Here is an 18,472-nt window from a genome sequence, read left to right on the forward strand (position 1 = left end):
TGCAGTCGCCACACCCCCACTCTGCCCCGAGGCCAGTGTTTAGTGCCAATCTGTTGAGGCCCAGTCAGATACCCTACCCGACCTGCTCTTAGGCCTAGTCACATTCCTTATCTAACTCTTACTCAAGAATTCTCACTGAAGAACCTCTCTCCTTCCTTGATTCCTGCTTTTATATGTTCCAATTCCGTTAAAGTTTTTCCTCACACTCTGCCTGAACAGTGATAGGCTGCCAGGAAGCCAATTCTCTCCAGTGACTCCATCACAATTAGTTTTTCACGTGCCACAAGATTCTTGGTTATTCTTGCTAATAATATTTGGCTAGTATCACCTGTAAAATGAATGTCTTGTGTTTTTAAGGAAAGCTACAGCAGAAAAATACATCATGACAGCTGCTAAATTAATTGCTCCAGTAATTGAAACATCATTTGCAGTTGGCTATGATTGGTAGGTAGCATTTTTCAATTGAGTTCCTATCTTCAGATCACTTATTCTGGAATTGTCCCATAGCAGACAGTGGTTCATAAATTACAGATCAATATTTTGAAGTGTCATATTCATCCTGCCTTGAATATGATTGAACTCTGTGCTGGTAGAAAGGCAGGATATAGATGAAATAAATAAATGAAATATTCTCAAGAGTTCATAACATTACTTCACTATCCAGGCAAACTGTTTTCTTTCCCTAAAGTGATAAGCAGTGCCTGAAATAAAATGAGACAAGTCATATTTCATTAATTATATACTTGGCTGTCAGTGCGCCCAAAAGGTAATCCAGTAATAGGTAAGAATATGCCCAAGAAGTCTTTAGTTCAAGTTAAAGTCTGCAAACTTCCTGGTGGCCTGTCTGTGTCTATGTGTGGAATGGGATAATAATGTTGGGCTGCGGTGTAAGGTTGTTGTAAAGGAGGCTGTACAACTTGCCAGTTACATAGATAGACTCAGTTCATCAACAGCCTATTGTATATGATAGTGCATTAATTGCTTAGTAAGCAAACTATTTAAACAGGCATGTCTGAAAAAATAGAGGTTTTTCATGTATCTAGAAGGCTACAATGCATATTGGATCCTAAAGCCAGTATACTGTATAAGAAGAGATTTTAGGTGATGCTTAGCAAGAATTGAACAGATGTTTTCCTGACATCCGAAGTTTTACTATAACATTTTTTAAAAATTTTTAATTCTTACAGGTGTGTAGAAGCAGTAAAAGTTTCTCAGTACGTCGAATTAGCCAATGACCTGGAAATCAATAAAGCAATTACATATTTGCGGCAAAAGGATTTTAACCAGGTATAGTGTTTTCAGAAAATACCTTATCTACATTGGTGGGCATTTTAATGGACATTCAGTCATAACACAATTTCAAGTATAAATTTCCTTTATAATAGTCCTCAACATAATAAAAGCATCCTGCACTAGAATTACACTGTAAAATGGAATATTATAAAGAAAGAAATAAGTTTCCTTCTTCCTTTTTCTTTTGACATTAAACTTTTTTTAAAGTAACCTGTGGTCAAGAAAGTAGTGATAGATCTGAATCTAATGGCTTTTTATAATGGTAAATAGAGATAATGTGAGGGTAGAGTGTGGTATAATAATGTAGTAGCCCTAATAAAGTCTAGAAGAATAAAGTTGTTTTATTCAGTGTTCTAGAGTGGAACAGTTGCCTGCCTTACGTTATTGAACCCTTTCCTGTATTGTTATGTATTATTTATATGTATTATGCTATTATTTCTTAGATTGCCCGCCATGGGTGGGTTTACTTTTATCTATTTTATTGTTTGTATGTACAGTGCTGTGTAAATCTACAGCGCTATATAAATGAAGCATAATAATAATAATAATAATAACAGCAACAGCAAAAAGACAACAATTGAATTTAAAAACCTCTTTAAGTTCCAAATATTGGTGGAGGAGGTATTGCTTTTTCACAGTGATGAAGGAGTTCCTAGCAGGTCTTGGTGACTGTGATATCTACAAAATACTCTGAACTACTAAAAGCTTGTTTTTGGAGAGGAATGGTTTATTTTTTCAGGTGGCAGAAATATCATTTGATTGGCAGAATATATATCTTAAAACAGATACACTGTCTGGGGCAAAGATAGTTAGATCACTTGCACAAGCTGTACAACATATGTTTGTGTATAGTGTAGTAAAGACTCTTGCCATTCAAAATTTGTAAGACATATGCATAATATGGTTCCTAGCAACCCTGTGAAGCAGGTTACACTAGGCATGTTACTAGCTCAGCATCACCTAGGCTGCATTTGCACTGCAGAAATAATGCAGTTTGACCCTGCTTTAACTCCATGACTCAGTGCTATGTGGTTTGTAGTTTTGTGAGATACTTAGCTTTCTCCATCAGTGAGCTTTGTTGCCACAGTATGGAATCATGACAGTTAAAGTGATGTCAAACTACATTCTTTCTGCAGTGCAGATGCAGCCCTACTGAACTTTCTGGATGAATGAGGGTTTTAAAAAACCTCAGCATCCCTTGTCTTTGTCCAACACCCTACCTACCTAAAGAATAATCTGTGTTTGATGATAGCTACAGTTATGATAGGTAGCCCATGTGTAAAACTTTCCTAGGCTTTTAGATTGGTCCCTGGGTTCTGCAAATTAGGGAGAAAACTGCACTCACTCCTACTAATAAATGATAGTATAATGAACTAAACTAAGGCATTTTAAAGAACATTCTCAAAGTATTTGACAGGCAGTGAAATAATTAGGCAGTTTATATTTGACTTGTAAATTGGTTAGTCAGTCAGTGGACAAAATATGACTCAGCAGTTATTTGGAGTATCAGTGTAAATGTAATAGTTTTATGTAATTTTTCTGTCCCCAGGGTTTCTCTTCCATTCATGTATTTTATTTTTGCATATTCAAGTCACTTTTTCTCTTTGTTTAAATATATTACTTTTATTTTCTTTTGATTCTTTCTTTCCTGTTCTTCCTCTCCTTCCAAATCTGTTTGGTGCTGTAAGTATGAAGAGGTATGTATGAGTTTTGCATAACTTCACTGTATGGTGCTAGTCTTGCAAAGATGGTACTTACTGAAAGAGTGAGCAAACATTACTGCCAACTGACTGTCCCTCCTCTTTTGTTCTAAAACTCAAATTCAGCTTTCACTCTCTTTGTTTGGCATGTTTGGTTGTCCAGAAATTTAAATAATTAATTTGTCTTGTTTTTTTCCTTGTTCTTCAAGGAATATACCCTCCATTGTAAGTTGTTAAAGTGTTGCACAAACACTTACACAGCCAGCAGTATATTTGTAGCATTAATATAAAATGTTTATTGAGTTTTTAAAACAGTGAAAAATTGTTTCATGTAGTAGGAAAGGAGAAGAGTAGGCTAGTGATCCAGTCAATCAGCACCATGAACTCTGCTGTAAAAACTCAGTAGTTTCTCCTGAGCTTGATCAATAAAAGAAAATAAATCTGTAAATGTAAGCATAATACTGTGTGTGCACCTCTGCAACAGTCTGTCAAGTCCTTATTTAGGTTAAATAACACTTGTGAGTGCAACCTATGCCCAGGACTACACCCAGGGGCCATAGGAAGAGATATAAATCCGTTTTGTAGACCTAGGGGCAAAACAGATGTTCAAAATATGCAGGTTTCCAGCAGAGCATTTAGACCGTGCACGCCTTGAAACAAGCCAGAAAGTGCACCCAAGCCACGCTATGGGGAGAAAAGCCGGACTAAAAAGGAACTGGATTTTTTCATTTCGCATGCAGACCTTCGCATGTATGTATAAATGAACTGATACCAGGGCAGCTCTAAATGGGCACTCTTTCCAAACCCTAACCCTAATTGTGCATATAAATGCCCTGTCTCAGGAGCGCATTCAAAAGGGACGGAGCCGCTGTACCCAAGTGGGATACAACATACCCCATTGAGATGAGTACAACATACATAAAACAGACAGTCAAAGAGGGGGCATAGGGTGAAGGGGGGCATGATTGTACCTTGCAGACGACTGCATGAGCACGTCTTTGCTTTGATGCTCTGTCTTGGTAAAGTGCTGCACATGCAAATGCAAATGTGTGCAGGTTCACAGGGATTGCCATCCAATGGGATGACAGTTGCCAGTGGTTTGCTTCTGCAAAGGTGCGTAGGGATGGTGGGGGAAAAGTTTTAAAAAGTACCCATATGGAGTGGTCATAACATGGGCACTCCAGCTGCTTTGGGAGCGGGCAGTGTGGTTGGTGGGGTTTCAATGAGGCTTCAGAAAAGGCAGCTTCAATTCACTTTTTTTCTGCCATCTGTTTCGTCCCATAGATAGAGCTCTGACATTGTAGGGGGAACCAATATTAGAGCATCCCTCTCTTTACTACAGCAGAGATGTCTGTAGTTCCCACTCCTTGATTGGAACCTTACTTAAATGGGGGCAAGAATTGGTGGATCAAGAGGTTGTCAGTTGGGAAGCAGGAAGATTACCTGATATACCACAACATGAATGAAAACATAGACCAATTTGACATGGTCTAAAGAGAAAACCTTTAGGGTCTAGTTATATGGATACAGACAATACTGTAATCGTCTTCTTTCCTACTACCTTACCAGAAAAAGCCCAGCAGGTCTTTGGATGGATTAGAGTCATAGTTTTCATCATTGCCTATAGGATTGTATCCCTAGGTGCCATATTAATTGCTGTAATCTCACTATACAGTACAATCTCTGTATCCTTGGAGGATATTTTCCCAGATTTACTGTGAAAATCCCAAATAATAGCAACCCTATATTTCCTTTGGAGGTTTACCATAGAGTCACACTGGAGGATCTCCAGATCTACAATCTAACTTCTGCTCGAAGCTGACCATAGAGTTGCACTGGAGGACCTCCAGATGCTTGAAGAGACCATATTTCAGATGCAGATAAGGAAATTGTGGATACCAGTCCCGCAGACACAAGGGTCCTACTGTACAGTCGGCCCTTCTTATACACGGATTTTTTATACACGGATTTAAGCATACACAGTTTGAAAATGTTCCAAAAAAGTATAAATTTACCTTGATGTTCCATTTTTTATTAGGGACACCATTTTGCTATGTCATTATACTTAATGGGACTTGAGCATACACGGATTTTGTTATACACGGGGGATCTTGGAACCAAACCCCAGCGTATAACAAGGATCCACTGTAGTTGCATTATTTTAGTTATATTGTTGTATCTGTATGTAGTGTCCTAGTCCTGTACCTGCTACAGTTCAGGCTGGATTCTTGCTTTATCCCATTTTTTTATATTGGGGAAAATCTTACAACATTTAGAAATTCTCAGGCAGCTATATAAGTCTAAAACATGGACCTTTCCCATACTGCCATCCCCTTTTCCTTTTGTGTCATGTCTTAGTTAGAGTGTAAGCTCCAGGACAGGAACTATATATAGTATATAAAATATGATGATACAGTCCTTGGATAGCCACTGCACTCATCATGGCTCCTCACCCATAGGATTATATCCTTAGGCTCCATATGCATTGCTGTAGTTTCACTGTAGTTGCATTTTTTTCAGTCATATTACTTTATCTGTAATACCCTTAAGATTATGCACGTAGCAAGCAATCATTATTATATTATTCACCTATGAACTGTGAAATATGTTTTCTATTACTTTGAAGGGAATAGCTATCTGTGTGGCAGATCATGCACCAGTGGTACCAGATTTAATTTCTCATATCTCCAGGTAGAAAGATCGCTATCTAAACCTTTCATAATTGTTGTCTGTCAAGATAGCAGCAAAAAGCTAGAATGGGCACTGGGCAGTGGTGTGACTTTGTATAAGGCTCCTTCCAAGATTTCTCTTTGTTACTTGTATTTTAGATTTGATAATGATTGAGGTAATGACTTATTGAAGGCAAAATAGGATTAGAAACCACAGCATAACTATCCAAATATATCCAGTCTTAAATCCAGTTCATAGTCTCAACTGAAGTAGATCCATTAATCATGGAACTTACCTAGGTGTTTGACTTCTCACTTATTGAGCAGTTCTATTCTAGTTGGGATGGACAATTGTACTGACTTGGTACTATGGGCTACAATTTTTGTTAAAATTTTTTTAATGCATTCCTTCATTCAGTATTACCTTGGAAACAAGCCTTTTTAATTTTAGTAGAATTGATCTGGATAAGTATATACAGTCAAAAATTCATATGGATAAACAAAAACCTATAATCTATAGATTCCAAAACATCTAAGTACAATTTATTTATCTATCTCTCATTAATAATTTATGCACATCTGAAATGGGTTTTTTTCCCCTCTGAAATTAATGGCCTCTATAGATAATAATGAGAAAAATGTTCTGCTATGACTGTAGTGTGTACTTCCTAAGTGGTTTTCTGGGGAGCAATAAATTTGAGCTTGTTCCATGTGCTTTGCATATGCCCTCTTTTGCACCTCATAAATTACGACAGTAATGCACTTTGTGCTGGAAACTATAAAACTAGAATATACTTCAGCATACTTGGGCCATTACATTAAGACACATTCACTTTATAATAAGTAACTGAAATGTTGTGCTTCATAAAGTTCTGCAAAGGGGGAGAAGCAGAACAATGATCTGTAACAACCTTTTCATACTGCAGAAAAGGATCAAATTCAAGTTGTAAAACAAAGAAAAGATGCAAATTTTAGTAAGTACAATGCAGTGGTGGCAACATAAGCAATTATGATAAATATTTTTCCACACTTTAAGGAAATATTATATATACTCACTTATAAATCTCGAAATTTTAGTCCAAAATCAGTACAAAAAACTGGATTGACTTATCCATGGACCAGTGTAAGTACTGTACCTTAGCTTCTTTCATAGCCACCCTTTCCAGTCTTAGGCTGCAACTGTACTGCAGAAATAATCCAGTTTTGGCCGAAACAGATGGCCCTAAAGGGGCAACTTGATGCTGCCCCTTTGATTACCGGATTGGGGCCACAGCAACTGCATGCTGTAGCCCCAATCCAGCATTTTTCCAGCCCAAAAGAAGTAGCAAAATGCTGTTCCTTTTTGCGCTGAAAAAAAGCTGCCCTTTCCACATGGCTTCTTGATGCTCCTGCGGCATGTGGTGTCTAAATGCCAGAGCACCAAAAAGCTGCCCCCCGTATATGCAGCAGGGCAGCAGGACGTGCATCATCTGAACACCATGCCCCCCATAGTGCAGGGAAGCCAGCACCGGCCCTTGAAACCTTTTAAACTGCCATGGCTCAGTGCTATTGAATTCTAGGAATTGTAGTTTTGTGAGACATTTAGCCTTCTCTGATAGAGAGCTCTAGTGCCACAACAAAGTACAATTCTCAGAATTCTATAGCAGTTAAAATGGATTATTTCTGCAGTGTGGGTGCAGCCCTAGTCTTTTTCTGGTTTCTTGATACCAGTCTCTGTTCTGATCAGTATTTGAACCAAGGTATGGAAATTCTTTCAATTTTCTTGTTGTCTAGGGTGAGTTCTTGTAGCTCTTCTGTGGTCATCATTTTTGTTACCTTAATGTTCAATATTAATCCAACCTTGGTACTATCCTACTTGACCTTTTTCAGTAATTGCTCCAGGTCTTTGTTTATTTCTCCTAGTAGTACTGTGTCATCTGCACATCTCAGGTTGTTAATGTTCCTACCTTCACTTCTCCTGCCTCTGAGCCTAAGCCTGCTCTGCATACGATATTTCCCGCATACAGGTTGAATAAATAGGGTGACAATATGCAGCCTTGCCTGATCCTTTTTTCAATTGGAAACCTTTCTGTTTCTCCATACTCCGTTCTGATGGCAGTCTCTTGTCCTATTTATTTATTATTACCATCATGCCTTCCAATTCACGGCGGGGGGGGGGGGGTCTGTTCTGGGAACACACACAACCCTGCAAATCGGGAAAATTGCTAATATTGGAGCCCCACTTATGACAATGGGGATGTGCTCCTGTGTGCAGTGCTTTGTGTGCGCCTCAGACACATGCACCGTTATGTCCCTCCTGGTTTGCTGTCTGCAAAAGACCGAGGGATACAAACGGCAAGACTGCGAATTGGGAGGGACGACTGTATATCCTATTTATTTATATCTCATTTATTTTTTATAAATATTATTGATTAATGGATATTATAGTTTTATGTACAGTTGGCACTCCATAGCCACAGATTTTTGTATCCATAGTTTCAAGCATCCATGGCTTGAAAAAATTCAAAAAGTATATAAATTTCAAATAGCAAATCTTGATTTTGCCATTTTATATAAGGGTCACAAGTTTATTATCTATTGTATTTAAAGGAACTTGAACATCCATGGGTTTTAGTATCTATGGAGGGTCCTGGAACCGAACCCCAGAGGATACCAAGGGCCCACTGTATGTTGATTATGGCTTACAATGGGAATTGTAGTTTGCTGTCAGCCTTATGCAGGTTTACTTGGAAAGATTTGCTTTGCCCTTTTGCCTACAAAAACCTATGCCTCTTGGTTAGAGATGTCTCAGAAGACATTTACTTTGAAGAAAGTTCCTTTCCCTTCATTGGCAAAAAGCGGCTGTGCTCAAATATCTATTTCATATGTTGCTGTTAAACATTCCAGTGTAGTACTGTGATTTGACATTGCATTGGTTGAACTGTCACTATATCCTGAGCGAAGGATTTATTTTGCATAGTTTCCTACAACAGATGTAATTCAGGAATCCACATTTGTTTGAATGGTTTTTCAATATGAGTAACTTTATTACTTATTTCTAGGCTGTGGAGACATTAAAGATGTTTGAAAAAAAGGATAGCAGAGTTAAAAGTGCAGCTGCAACAAACCTTTCCTTTCTTTATTTCCTGGTGAGTGTTTGTTTGGCATGGTCCCTCATTAACCTAAGCCTGTCCAAGGATATGCAACCTCAGTAGATATCTCCATTTGCTTTGTCTTATAATATAATGAATAGTATTGGGGAGACAAACAAGTGAGAAATACATTTTGTTTACTTGAATTAATTCATATCTTAGAACTGCAAATTCCATTTTTACTTTTGTAATTTCCTAATTTAAAGCTGGGACTTAATATCTTGATCTTCTGTTATTAAGGTGAATGAAAAAAGGGCCTGAACAGACTGGCATAAAAATGCGGATTCCAGCTGGTTTGGGAGTGTGGCATACAGACGACATGTGCCCCCAAGCCTACTGGAAGCCGCCCAGAAATTTACATGGGGACCGGCTTCCAGGCACCCCAGTGGCACATCATTTATGCCCCACATGCCACCAGGGTGCCTTAAAGCCAGCTTTTGACTGCAGCAGGGTAGAAAAGCCGTTTTTTGCTGGCCCAAAAAGCAGTGGCTCTTTGCCACTCATTTTTCGGCCGGCAGAAAGATGGATTGGGGCCACAGCGTGATGTTGCCACAGCCCCAATCCGCCTTCAGAAGGGGTGGCCTATTTTGCTCCAAAGTTTCAGAAGCTGTATATGTGATGTACAAAGTGTGATGAATTCACTGGTACTTTCCAGTTCCACTGTTTGGTTTTTGTGGTAACTGGCATGAATGAAATTCTTGAAGGCAACTTCTTCATCAGTTGTCAGAAATTCTGAAGACTGATGAAGCAGATGGTTTCAGTCATCCTCTCCAAAACCTAAAAAGCATTCAGGGGTTGAAGCTAGTATCTAATAATAAACCATCAGAAATGGAAGACTGCTTCAGCATCTTTTCTTCCTTTTATCACTCTCTCCCCCATATAAGAAATAATAACATGATTGATGGGTCACATCTTAGGTGGGGTTTATGTGTTATTCAGGAGCATAACTGAGAATTTGGAGTCAAACTCCCCAATACATTATTTGGACTATCTGGATGAATTTGATGACTGCTTTAATATAAGAAGTCTTCAGACATAAAAAGGAGACCATACTAGCCCACCTTCTCATATAGATATTTGTCATCCTAGATCTAGAGGGATATTTAACATATTGCTCAATTCTCCTTCTTTGCCTTGGAAAAGCATGCATATGCCTTTTCACTTCAGTAGTGAGAAACACTTTTTCCTATGGTTTTTCCCTAGTGTTATGACTTTTTTTCTCTAAAATCATTCCTTTTCTGCTTGATTTGTAAGTCCCTATGAACAGCCATAAGTAAAACATCCACTATATTTCTAAAAACCAAACTCAGGGTCTGCACAGACCGGCACTTTGTGCTGGCCTGGGCCCAAACTAGGGTTGCGCAGGGGCCGAGCCTTTACATGCTCAGAAATCCTACCGCGAGCCCTAGGCGCCATCTTGGCATGTGCCCGTACAGATGGCGTACACCATGATGACGTCGCTCATGCACATCTCCTAAACGACACCCCTGTAGCACCGGGAAAATAACTCCTTTTTGGTTGGGATGTGGCAAGCGGCTGCAGCGTCTCCAACCCAGCCCGTTCAGGGGCAGCATAGAGCCGCCCCTGAATAGGCTGTTCATACAACCCCTAAGTTGTGAAAGGGATGTTAGTCAGTCTGATTTGAACTGGGCCTGGGGTACTTGTTCAGCATTTTATTGCTTTGTTCTTTAAACCAGTCCTCATCACATATATCCTGAAAAACCTATATTGCTGGTTGGGACAGGTTCAGTAACTGGCTGGTTTTAACTTTAACAAAAGAGCAAGTTGATCTAAGTCAGGTGTGGGGGTCACAGGTTGCATGCACACACAACCAGGATGAAAATATGTTTTTTGCAGATATTTCCCCAATGAAGTGCTTTTGCTCCAGGATACACCAAGATTTATTCTAGGGGCTGTGTGTGGAGGGGCATTTCCACCACATTTGAAGGCCACCTGGGGCTCCCATGGGTCAGAAACAATTTTTGTATTTTTTTAAATTTTGCCCCTAAATGTTCCAGATTGTCCACTGGAAAGGTGGGGTTGCATTTCTGCCACATTTTGAGGGGCCCCTGGCCCAATTTAGTGTAAGGATAAGGACGTACACACCCCAGGCAAAAAATATGTGGGTTTTGTTTTGTTTTGTTTTGTTTTTAAACCCAAAACATGGTGGAAATGAACCTGTAACAATCCAGAGACATTTGGGGACAAAGTTTGGGGGGGGGGGGGTTGTGGGAGCAGATGTGGCCCTTCAAGGTCTCCTAGGGTCCTTTATGTTGCCCCCTAGCCTTCCACAGTTGCTCACATCTTCTCTAAGTGTAGCTATTAAAGCAGGGGTGGACAATCTTGGAAGGCTCAGGGGCTCCATCAGTACCCCCAGCAGCCTTTGGTGATCTGCAGACCCCATTGTGGCTGCTCTGGAAAAAAAAAAGGCTTTGCCCCCAGATGCCTCCAACCCCACTCTAAGGGAGATGTAGTGTGTTATCAACAGGTGTCAAGGCCCAGGAGAGACCTTTTTCAATGACAGGAAGTGAGTGGAAATCATTTCCTGTTTCAAAAAAGGCCTCTTTGGCCCGGTACAAATGGGCCCTCAGTGGCGCCCTTGTCATGTGCTAGGGTTGCCTCGGGGCGGAGTGGCCACATGCCCCCACAACATGACGAGGGCGTAATAATGGCGGTGCCCTGTATACATCGGTGCCATCATTGTTACTTAAGTGCCGTGCAGCATCCGCATGGCACAGTGCAGTGCTTACGTAACTAGTGCGCCAATGGTGCACTTGTTACGCCACTCTTGTGGCGTAAAGGGAAACCGCTTTTCGTGGGTCCTTTTTCTGCCGGAGGGAAGCTGCGCAGTTTGGCAGCTGTGACTTCCCTCTGGCGGAAAAACAGGCGCTGGCAGGGCTCGTTTTTCGGCGGTCTGTACCATAGAATCATAGAATCATAGAGTTGGAAGAGACCGCAGGGGCCATCCAAGCCAACCCCCTGCCGTGCAGGAAAACTAAATCAAAGTATACCCGACAGATGGCCATCAAGCCTCTGTTTAAAGACCTCCAGGGAAGGAGACTCCACTACACTCCAAGGGAGTTTGTTCCACTGTTGAACAGCCCTTACTATCAGGAAGTTCCTCCTAATGTTGAGCTGGAATCTTTTCCTGGAGCTTGCATCCATTGCTCCGGGTCCTAGTCTCTGGAGCAGCAGAAAACAAGCTTGCTCCCTCCTCAATATGACATCTCTTCAAGTATTTAAACAGGGCTATCATATCTCCTCTTAACCTTCTCTTCTCCAGGCTAAACATCCCCCACTCCCTTTGGGCCCAGGGAGCAAAAAAAGTGGAAATTAACCTAGAGGGTCTTTTGAGGCAATTTTTTTTTTTAAAAAAATAAAGGTTATTACCACAGGAGGCCCAAGTTCCTACAGACATAGTGGAAATCCCCTCCACACCCCCTAGAGTGGGGGAGTAAAATGTTCCACTGAGCCCTAGGAGCTGCAGTTTGTCTACCTCTGTATTAGAGACAGTCCTAAATAGAAAGATATTACATTTTTTAAAATGTTAATTAGATTTTTAAAAATGAAAAAATGAAAAAGAGAGTGGAAGTGTGCAGAATGCAAATGTGAGTTCACCATATACTAAAAATAAACAGACCATATATTCAAAAATGCATAATGTTAGTGTTAGTACCTGTAAAACACACATTCATGCATAGCTAAAGCATAATCTTCTGACTGTTGGAAAATGGATGGCAAGTGCTTATTTTTCGAACCTTGAAGTCACTTAACAACAGTAAAAAGCATACAGGATCCAGTCATAATGATCATCAGTTGAATACCAAATCTCAGGAATATAATTTAAAAATACATTTAAAAGATTTTTCTAATACAGAATTAATTTATTGTCATGCACTGAACCAGAAAGAGTAATGGAGAAAAACATTTGGAATGCTGGTGTTAAGCCTGGTTGTTAATGTTTTTAAGGGGAGTTCGATGCATTTTCTGCATTTCAATGCATTTCAAGTCATTTTCTGCTTTAAAAACAGGTCCTGTGCTGGGAGAATATAATTTTAAAATAAATAAAATCAATATTTGATTTTTTTTCTATTAGGAGGACCAAGCTATAATAGGAAGGGATTTCAAGATGGGACTTCTTTCATTGCTAATCCAATGTCTTTTTACCTGTAGGCCTGCCATCTGTGGATTTGAGCTTCCATGGATGGCAAGCCCCAATTGTTTGTAATGGAGACGCATGCACATGGCTGCCATAGGAAACAACAGGACTTAAGATCCTGTGTTTTTTGTTATGGGGGGGGGGGGGGGGCAGAATGGATCCCCCATGGATACAAAGGGACAACTGTAGTTTAACCAATGTTCTGCTATACCAGCAAAGTAGTTAGGATTCCAAATATGTTTTTTCATTGTAGCAATGTATAATATACACAATACATAAAGGATCAGACTGCAGTCCTACCAGGTTGTTGTTATATTTAGAGTCTTTCTCTTCCTCTCAACTTGTTCATAAACTATTTGTGTTTATTTTAGGAAAATGAATTTACACAGGCCAGCAACTATGCAGATTTAGCTGTAACTTCTGATAGATACAACCCAGCTGCTCTTACAAATAAAGGAAATACCATTTTTGCAAATGGAGACTATGAAAAAGCAGCAGAGTTTTATAAAGAAGCTCTAAGGAATGATTCTTCATGCACTGAAGCACTTTATAATGTTGGTAAGTTAAAAGTACTTGTGTTCTAGTCTGAGGTAGGGCTCTTAGGAGTTTATCACACCAGTGAGATTCCACGGGAAAACGGGAGTTAAATGAGATTTAAACCAGCCAACACCCCCCCCCCCCGGAAATTCCCCAAGTTTTTCCCACAAAAGCCACAATTAATATGAAATAACGCGAAGTTAATCCGAACACAAAGCAGAGAAAACTGGCAGCTTTTTACTTTCGGAACAACCCGAAAGTAAAAAAGCTGCCGTTTTTCTCTGCTTTTCTTTGGATTAACTTCGTGTTATTTCATTTGGGCGTTCCCTAGTGTGATAAACTAACTGAATTTGCAAGTTTGGCTTAAATTCGAATGTATTTTAAATTGCATTTAACTCCCGTTTTCCCGCAGGATCTCCCCTAGTGTGATAAGGGCCTTAGAGAGATATTAGAAATAGCTGGCCATCGCAAAGGGCATGATGAACCTGCAAACAAAAGTGAAATAGCTGGCCGTAGCAAAGGGCAGTATGAACTGACAAAGGCTAACTGCAGTTCACTGAAGAAGTCTACAACACAGAATGCTTACAATTTAGTGATAACCCAAGATAGCTGGCTAGCCAGACACAATCTAGAACCAAATGAACTTGAAGAGGAGGTTTCAGTTGGTCAGGGGGGAATAGTGTTGGAGTAATTGTGTATTAAACAAAAGAAAAATATTTTGAGTGACAGTGACATGGAGTGACATGTATTCTATGCGATAAACACAGACAGCTGAGTCATGGGTACATGGCATGAGGCAAATTTGCTGCAAGCTTGCATCATGCTGTGTGATGCAGAGTAATACCCAGAATCACCCTCATAAATAAGTGGGCCAAGAAGGTCATGTGTGAGTTAGTGTGGAATTATAGTTGGAGTTGTGGTTGGAGTCACAGTGTATAGTAGCAGGTTGGATGTTGATAGAGAGAAGTCGGAACATGCATATGTGCTGTATTGTACACATTGTAACTGAAGATAAAGTCTCCAGAACTTTGGAAGAACCATTGCATCTATGAGTCTTACTTTGTGTGTAAAAAGTGTGTCAGAGCATTAGCAATACCAACAGCTGGTATTTTGCTTTTTTTATTTCCTCTTTTTCCACTGCTACAGTATTGTTGGTTGCATCTGGGTTGGTTTGTTCCCAGACTGCGCTGGTAGTTGGAGTTTCCCTTTGCCAACAATGGGTTATGGGCCCAGTATAGGCCATTATATCCCAATATAGGTTGTTGGGGTGACCTGGGTTCTAGATAAACCTGCTCTGCAGAGGTTTTACCTCTGTGTGTTTTCACAATAAGCAGCCAGCCAGCTGGTATTTGGCTTATTTTTTTCTTTTCGGTTTTGTCTAATCATGTTATCGTTTCACTGAAGATGTTTACAGAGCTTTTGTTTTTGCTTCTGTTGAAGTGTTTGAAATAGCCTACAGATATGGCTAGTAACACAGGAATATTAAGCTTTGATAAATTAAACGGCTCCAACTCCACCCATGGTCCGTTTTCTCATTCTTAACAAAGTTTTCTCATTAGAGAGAGTTTGTGGGGCTGTGTAGAGATCCCTTCCACTGGTCCGTGGAGTAACACCCAGCAACAAACTGATAAAAAGGCAAGAGCAATTAGTGTCTCTAGACTCAAGTCAGCTAGTGTGTGTGAACAACGCAGCTACAACTTTAGACTGCTGCATGAGTTTGAGAAATGTTTATCAGAGACCCTCTTGTATATCTAAGAGGATTTTAACTAAAAGATAGTATAATACCAAACTGAAAGTTGGTGATGATGTCAAGAATCATCTAGATAACACATCAGCTGCTTACATTGCCAAAATCAACTTCTTTTGCCCTCATCAGTTTGTTGTAATATTTGGTACAATTTATTTATTACTAATATTTATTATTTATTTACAGTAATAAGGGAATGAACTTTCAGAAAAATGCTTCCTAGTTTTTTGGCTGATTATTTCTGTATGCCACATCAAATATATTTTCCAGTTTCTGCTTCTCCATCATGTAAGTTAGCTGAAGCTTCCAGTTTTGCTTATTCTTTTTTGTAGGTTTAACATACAAAAAGCTGAACAGGTTAGATGAGGCACTAGATTCTTTTCTGAAGCTTCATGCTATCCTTCGAAATAGTGCCCAGGTTCTTTTCCAAATAGCAAGCATGTATCTTTTAAACAAATATAAAGTCAAATATTTCAAATATTAAAGTCTTTATATATCTCTGTTGTAGTTCTGAACTGTACATGTACATATTTATGTAAAAGTTTCATTGGAATTTGCATGTATCAAAAATTTACACTTACATTCCTTAACTGATGAAACTTCAGATATGAATTAATGGAGGATCCAAATCAGGCCATTGAGTGGCTTATGCAGCTTATCAGTGTTGTTCCAACAGACTCGCATGCATTAGCAAAACTTGGGGAACTCTATGATAATGAAGGGGATAAATCACAAGCTTTTCAATATTACTATGAGGTATGTGTTTTTCAAATTATAATTCTACATTTACATATAATCCTGTATAAATTTTCTGTGTAGGAGGGAAAGCTACATAAGAGAGAACGCATTTTTAAATGGGTGTTTTGAAGATCTAAATAGAATTTAAATCCTCAGCCCTAAGTGAATTTATTTGATTAACTTATTTAGTTGTCATTATGTATCTTCAAGTCATTTCCAACTTATGGCAACTATAAGGCAAATCTATCATGGGGTTTTCTTGTCAAGATTTGTTCAGAGGATGTTTGCCATTGCCTTGTGCTGTGGCTGAGAGCATGTAACTTGCTCAAAATCCAGTGGGTTTCATGGTCAAGTAGGGAATTGAATCCTAGTCGCAGTCCAGCTATTTGTCACTGCGACTATTACAGTCCAACTATTTAACTTCTTTTTATAAATCAGGAATAAGGAAGCTGTATAAGATTTTAAAAATTATCAAGTAATACCTGCAGAAATGTTCAGTTTACTTTAACAGTGATTTCAAATTGAATTTATATGGCACGGTGATACAAGCTGAGTGCTTACTTGGGATAAAGTTAGCAAAATTTAAGCCCCAGAATTCTAAACATTGTGTTTATAAAGCATTGTGGAACATGTGTGTGTGTTTCTAATAGTTTACCCAAGTTCTATGCACTAGTGAGAAAACATGAACAGTGAATTGATCTGTAGGGAATCCAAGGAAGGTGCTATGTAAAAGCATACCGGATGATGTAATCTGATGGAGGCAGCAAAGAACAAGACATCTCTTTATCATAGAATCATAGAGTTGGAAGAGACTTTAAAGGCCAACAAGTTCAACCCCCTGCCATGAAAGAACACACGATCAAAGCACCCCCCTCCCAACAGATGGCTATCCAGCCTCCATTTAAAAACCTCCAAAGAAGGAGACTCCACCACATTCTGAGACAGCATATTCCGACAGCATTGTCGAATAGCTCTTACTGTCAGGAAGTTCTTCCTAATGTTGAGGTGCAATCTCTTTTTCTGTAAGAGAAAAGAAAAGAGTAATGTTTACGTGAGCAAGAACTAGTGAATGTTTCTAATCTGATTCAATGAGATTTGTCAGCTGATTGAACAGGGAAAGATATAAATCTGGCAGAGAAAAGACAGGCAGACTTAGCATCAGCTTCCCACAAGAGATGTAACTGTTGTGCAGTCTACACCAATACTGCTGTTACTAGTGGATAAAAGATAATCCTGTTAAGGTCTTGGTAATCCTAAATAGAGATTTTCCATTTTCATTGTAATGAATGCTGCTGGATATATTAATGCCCAGATGTCCTCACCCACATTCCATCTGTGGTGGAAATATATAGATACCCAAGAGAGGAAAAGGTTCAATTCGTTATGAAAAATTCCTTATGAAATGGGTGCATTATGCCTTACATATAATGTAATGTAATGAAAGTAATGTGCCTAGACATTGAAGCAGATTCCATAAAGACTAAATAGATCTATTTTTTATGTGTCTGTTCTTGCACACAGACAGTTGGATAAAATATTTGGGACGCTTACTCTGGACAGAGATAGAAGAATGCATCCCTCCCTCATATTTATTATTTGATTTTTACTAAGCTTGCTTGCCACGTCTAAATTTATTCTAAATTTGTCATTTTAAAGTGTGCCCAATTGCTTCAGGATGTGGGACGTGGTCAGCTGCACCCTCTGTGGAATACCTGCTGAATTCATATGGAATTCAGATCTTTCGTTCAACAAGCAGTTTCACATTGTGTCCATACAGTCTTCTTAACCTTCCCAAAAGCCTTATATAGAGTTTTGACTTCTACTGTTACCTGGATATACTGAGAGTCTGTGCAGAAGTAAAGGCAAGACGCAGCGCTTCAGAAGAAATTGCTAACATATTTAAGTGGCTTTTGTTCTGCTTTTTAAAAACAGTAACGAGATATAGAAACTTGTACAATTTAAACTGAAGTCCATGGCAAGCAGTTTCTAAAGCTCTGCATTGTTTGAGCAGTGTTAAGCACATTACAAATCCTTGAAAAAGAGGACACCCATGTAACAGGTTGCACATATAAATCAGGTCTGTGTCGTTACAAATATTGATATGACAAGATGTTCACTTTAAAATATATATATATATATATGGAACATATACTAGCTTTACAATATATATTTTTCAATAAAAGTAAATTATATATTAAAAATACATCTTTTTGTTCCTTGCTTTAGTTGCTGCCTCACTGGAGACCCAGAAACTTTTGTTTAATTTTGTTTTTTTACCACACAGTGGTCTTTTAGTGAATATTCTGTTCTGTTTTTGCTTTAACAGCTGCCTACAGCTATGTTTTTTGGTTTGTTTGTACAGGAAAAAAGGGGTTGGAGAGCCACAGTCCTTGCTTTCTTACCTTCAGCATAAATGGAATGATTTGGTATTTTTGCTTTTTTTAGGGCTGAAGTTCTAAACACTCTTACTAGGAAATAAGCCCTAATGTACACCATGG

At 39.1% G+C, this 18,472-nt stretch overlaps 1 protein-coding gene across 2 annotated transcripts in view; it reads left to right on the plus strand.

The window, feature by feature from the left end:
* IFT88 (intraflagellar transport 88) overlaps positions 1 to 18,472 on the plus strand; it is a 57,190-nt gene that overhangs the window by 21,867 nt on the left and 16,851 nt on the right. Inside the window, exons 15-21 of one of the 2 annotated variants that reach the window (XM_042458301.1) lie at positions 358 to 444; positions 1,188 to 1,287; positions 2,982 to 2,990; positions 8,704 to 8,790; positions 13,324 to 13,510; positions 15,569 to 15,677; positions 15,842 to 15,992. In XM_042458301.1, the coding sequence (XP_042314235.1) occupies positions 358 to 444; positions 1,188 to 1,287; positions 2,982 to 2,990; positions 8,704 to 8,790; positions 13,324 to 13,510; positions 15,569 to 15,677; positions 15,842 to 15,992 (730 nt within the window). The remainder of the gene's footprint in view (positions 1 to 357; positions 445 to 1,187; positions 1,288 to 2,981; positions 2,991 to 8,703; positions 8,791 to 13,323; positions 13,511 to 15,568; positions 15,678 to 15,841; positions 15,993 to 18,472) is intronic. The other variant, XM_042458302.1, reaches the window with a different exon arrangement.

This window comes from Sceloporus undulatus, chromosome 3 (genome assembly GCF_019175285.1).
Source record: "Sceloporus undulatus isolate JIND9_A2432 ecotype Alabama chromosome 3, SceUnd_v1.1, whole genome shotgun sequence".
In the NCBI taxonomy this organism is placed as follows: Eukaryota; Metazoa; Chordata; class Lepidosauria; order Squamata; family Phrynosomatidae; genus Sceloporus; species Sceloporus undulatus.